Below are 4,212 nucleotides of genomic sequence, written 5' to 3' on the forward strand. Positions count from 1 at the left end.
TACACTGCGCAGTGCCTTTCCCGGTAGCTTCCCTAATTATCTTCCAAATTTTCCTGGTGTCACCGGCTGCTTGATGAATAAGGTGTGCATAGTACTGTTTTTTCTGCGTTCTCAGTGCAGATACACAAATATTGCGAATATTCTTGTACTGCCGCAAGTTATGCTCGCTAGCTTTATTACGTCGCCGTTTGTTCTACCAGTAATCTTTCTGTTTAAGTATTTCAAGAATCTGACTGGTCATCCAGGGGCATATTGGGTTCTCATATGAATGTTTGGGCACCCTGACACTGCTTTTAGCCTGGGCATTCATAAGGGCATGAATGAAATTGTCAACCTCTATGTTAACGTCCTCATTGTTAATATCAGCAGCATTAATAGCCAATATACGCTCGCGCAATTGTTGGTGGTTAGTTCGGACTGAATGTTTTAAGCAACTGTGCTGGGTGTCTGTTCTGTGTTCAAGCTTTACAAAAAGAGGAAGGTGGTCTGCAATAGGCTCGTTAAAAACGCCTGCTCGTACACCAGTTGGGATGTTTGTTAATGCATGGTCAATTAGGGTGGCCGTCGTACTAGCAATGCGCGTGGGCATTGTAATTAGGTTTCGAAAATTATAGGAATCTAGCAAATACTGATAATCTCGATTCGTTGTACCACAGGAGTCGATATTAAAATTGCCAACAATCACCACACGTGCATCGTTGTTTAAAGTTAACGTAGACAGAACCGTTTCAAGTTTGTAAAGACTGGAAGCTAGATTGGAATTTGGAGGGTGATAGACTACGCCAATTGTCAGTGAACATTCTACTCTGACAAAAATAGCCTCAAGATCTGCGCAGCTGCAGGATGCAGATGGCATGGTGGTAACAGTATGCACAGTTTTAACAAAAGCTGCCACACCCCCGCCGCGGCTGTGTGTGGCACGCGTGATAGAAAATGCGGAATAGCCAGGAATGACCACAGTTTCGCCTTCTTTCAGCCACGTTTCCGATACCGCGATGACGTCAGACGCTTTCTCATGTTGAGAAAGTTCAGCGATCAACAAGTTAAGGTTTTTCCTTATGCTCCGAGCAGTACAATAAAAGATGGAAAATTCTTTGCTTTTAAATAACTTATCAGCCTTTTTACTGGTAAGGAGCATGACGAAGGAGGTGGTGCGTGCAGGAGACTAGATACGATTGGTACAACTCAGGCGACTTTCGCAAGATCATCTTCACATGTCACGTGAAGGACCTTAGTGTTTTCCGCTTTCCGCATCAGTATTCTGCCATCGCACACCCAGGCAAACTTCCAGTTGTTTTCTCGTTTCGCTTGGATAGCTTTGCCCAGAAGTACTTTATTTTCAGGGCAGAGGTGTTCATTGACATAAATCGGGTCATCCGATTGAAAGCCCAGCATTGACGCGTTCAGTCTGGTTTTTTTGGCAGCAAGCAGCACTTTATCACGAGGCGACCTTGAAAGGAATTTCACTACGATGTTTGGGAGACCCTTGGTTGGAACGCGGTGTACAGCATCTATGTCTTGTGCTGAAATTTGTACGTTCAGGCATGAGCCGACCTTGTTAAGTACACTTGTAAGGTCCTCGTTTTGAACCACAGGAACTCCCTTCAACTCAATATTGTTCCTTCTGCTGTACTGTTTTAGATCGAGTAGCTGCTTCTTGGTTTCCTGGAGCTCTTTCTCGAGCCTTCGTGTTGCGCCCTGAGTGTCTGAGCTTTGTTTCTTCAATTCTGCAACCTCTTGTCGGAACAATTTGATGTCATTTTTAAACTCATCAAAGCTTTTGCTAACAAATTCCACGGATTTAATGACTGATGCGAGCTCAGCTTTGATGGCGTTGTTAGAAACGTCCATACTCTTCACTTCAGTCTTGAGGTCGGCCATCGCCGCCATGAATCTAGTTGTCAGTTCAACCAAAATCTTTGTTATTTCCTTGATGCTGCCCGGCGTTTTTTCGCCCAAACCCTTAGCAAAATCTGCGAGAGCATCACCCATGGCAACAACTAAAATGCAAGAACAACTTACAACAGCAGAGGCACAAGAACTTCTCAGAGCAGACCAGCAACTGGTCTAAGTGATTACCATGAAAGAATTCAGGCGTCCAAAAAGCCCACCTGCATTGAATGGGCGAGCAGTTAGACAACGTGAATCGCCCGGCTGCCTGGCCCGCTCTGATGAGTCTTCGGTAGATGCAGTTCCCTTTATGTAGTCGAAGCCAAACGTCCCGGATGCTGCGCAGTCCGCCAGAGCACGGAATCCCGGGTGATGCCACGTGTTCTCAACCGCTGATGTAGGTGTGCTTGCGCGTTGCCTTGTCAGCGTCTCCCGGCGGCACCAAGAACGGATCACAGAGGGGTGTGCATGTAGTGACGAAATGCCTGCATTGAATGGGCGAGCAGTTAGACAACGTGAATCGCCCGGCTGCCTGGTCCGCTCTGATGTTGCCTGGCCCGCTATGCTGGTAACTGGTCACCAGCACGATGTCGCCTCGCTGCAGCTAGACCCTGTTCCGTCGGCCCATGGAGCAACCGATAATTTGGAGTAAGCAGTGCAAAAGAATTTCCGCTCACGCAGGGTTTTACAGTGTTGTGTGTAGGTGTTTTGAGGCGGTAAGAATCAAAACAGGTGTAAAACAAGAAACTGAAGTGAATGTGCGCCACCGTAGCCGTTAAGCACTCACACAAGTGAGATTTCATGCTTTCGTAACAAAAAATGGGGTGCAGATGCTTTATAGAGAACATACTGCAACCCCGGTACGCAGAGCTGGCAAGAAAACGTGACATTTTTAAGTTTGCCTGCGATCCTAAAGTGACGAATGCCGGCTGTGCAGCCTTCCACCGCAGACATTGTGCTAAATCAGTCGGTATTTTTCTGAAAGTGCGGGTTTGCGAAACGGTACATTTGCGAGCTTGGAGGGGAAGTACTACTCAACAACGAAGAGGTGTGCGCTCGCAAACCATGTAGTGCGGTCGCTTTTAGGGGCGAAGCTCCTTAAGGCGTGGGTCTGTCCATCCTCGACGTATGTATGTAGCCACCTCTAGTTTAGTTCTTGGATTGTTTACTAGATGGCGTGGCTACCTCTAGTTTAGTTCTTGGATTGTTTACTAGATGGCGGTACTTGTATATGATGAAAAGATGCGCTTGGATTGTTTACTAGATGGCGTGGCTACCTCTAGTTTAGTTCTTGGATTGTTTACTAGATGGCGGGGAGCGTTGTAATAAAATCCGTTCGCTGTTGGCGCGCGCTCGGAGTCGCCCGATTGATAAGGCTACAGATGTGCGAGCCCGCGAGGCAGAAGCGCTCCGTGAAGCTGCGCGACGACGCCGCCAAGATCCTGCCGTACTAGAGCGGGAGGCCGAAGCGTGTCGTCTGGCTGCGCGACGACGCCGCCAAGATCCCAGCGTTCGAGAACGAGAGGCCCAAGCGTCACGGCAACGGCGCCAGGACCCTGCCGTACGCGAAGCGGCACGGCTGCGGCGCGAAGAGGATCTCCAAAACGTCAGAGAACGGGAAGCGGCGAGAAAGCGCGCGTATCGGCAGGCAGACCCCGATGCAGTGAGAGCTCGTGAGGCGTCTGCAAAACGCATCAGGCGAGCTCAGCCCCAAGGTGCCGACGCGCGGTTTAAGCGAGACTTTCTAGACGTTGCGTTCGGACACAGATGTAGTGGGCGAACTTTCACTGAAGAGTCACGGTTTTACCGATGATTTCCCCTCAGGAGCTTCGCCCACTCATCATCATTCACCCCGTGGATATGCTGTGAATTTTTTTTCCTTTGGCTACAGCCCTCAGCTACTCCCTACCCGCAGCGGCAAAAAGGAACCGTCGGCTGCCGTAACAAATCTCCCAAATACAGAGAAAGGTAGCTGAGTGGATAAAATGGATTAAACTAGCGGCGAGCACGCTGATGTTTCTTCATCGTAAATGACTGTGGACAACTCGGGTAAGTTCACGTACTAAGCAGCAGAGACGAAGTGATGCTGTCGAAGACACTGGCGGTGCCCAATTTTTAGAGGAGCTTCGGCGCGGGTCTAAATGAACTTAGGACACCCACACTCTAGCCGCTGTTTTAAAAATCGTAAAATCACGCGTTAATATCGCGTTGTGTGAGCTCACTCAGTGCGCTCACGCAAATAACATTGTTTTACATTCGAACAACCTAGCTTCGGACAGTCGTTGGTGACGTCACATGAATCCTAGGACGCTGCGAAGCTAA

At 48.7% G+C, this 4,212-nt stretch overlaps 1 protein-coding gene across 1 annotated transcript; it reads right to left on the reverse strand.

Moving 5' to 3' along the window:
- Positions 1-1,185: 1,185 nt before the first annotated feature.
- Positions 1,186-1,881, reverse strand: LOC144153368 (uncharacterized). The gene has a single exon (XM_077685020.1). The coding sequence runs from the start codon at positions 1,879-1,881 to the stop codon at positions 1,186-1,188; it is 696 nt and encodes a 231-aa protein (XP_077541146.1).
- Positions 1,882-4,212: the final 2,331 nt, after the last annotated feature.

This window comes from Haemaphysalis longicornis, unplaced genomic scaffold, assembly GCF_048455015.1.
Source record: "Haemaphysalis longicornis isolate Haplotype H1 unplaced genomic scaffold, Haemaphysalis longicornis Haplotype H1 scaffold_9, whole genome shotgun sequence".
NCBI lineage: Eukaryota > Metazoa > Arthropoda > Arachnida > Ixodida > Ixodidae > Haemaphysalis > Haemaphysalis longicornis.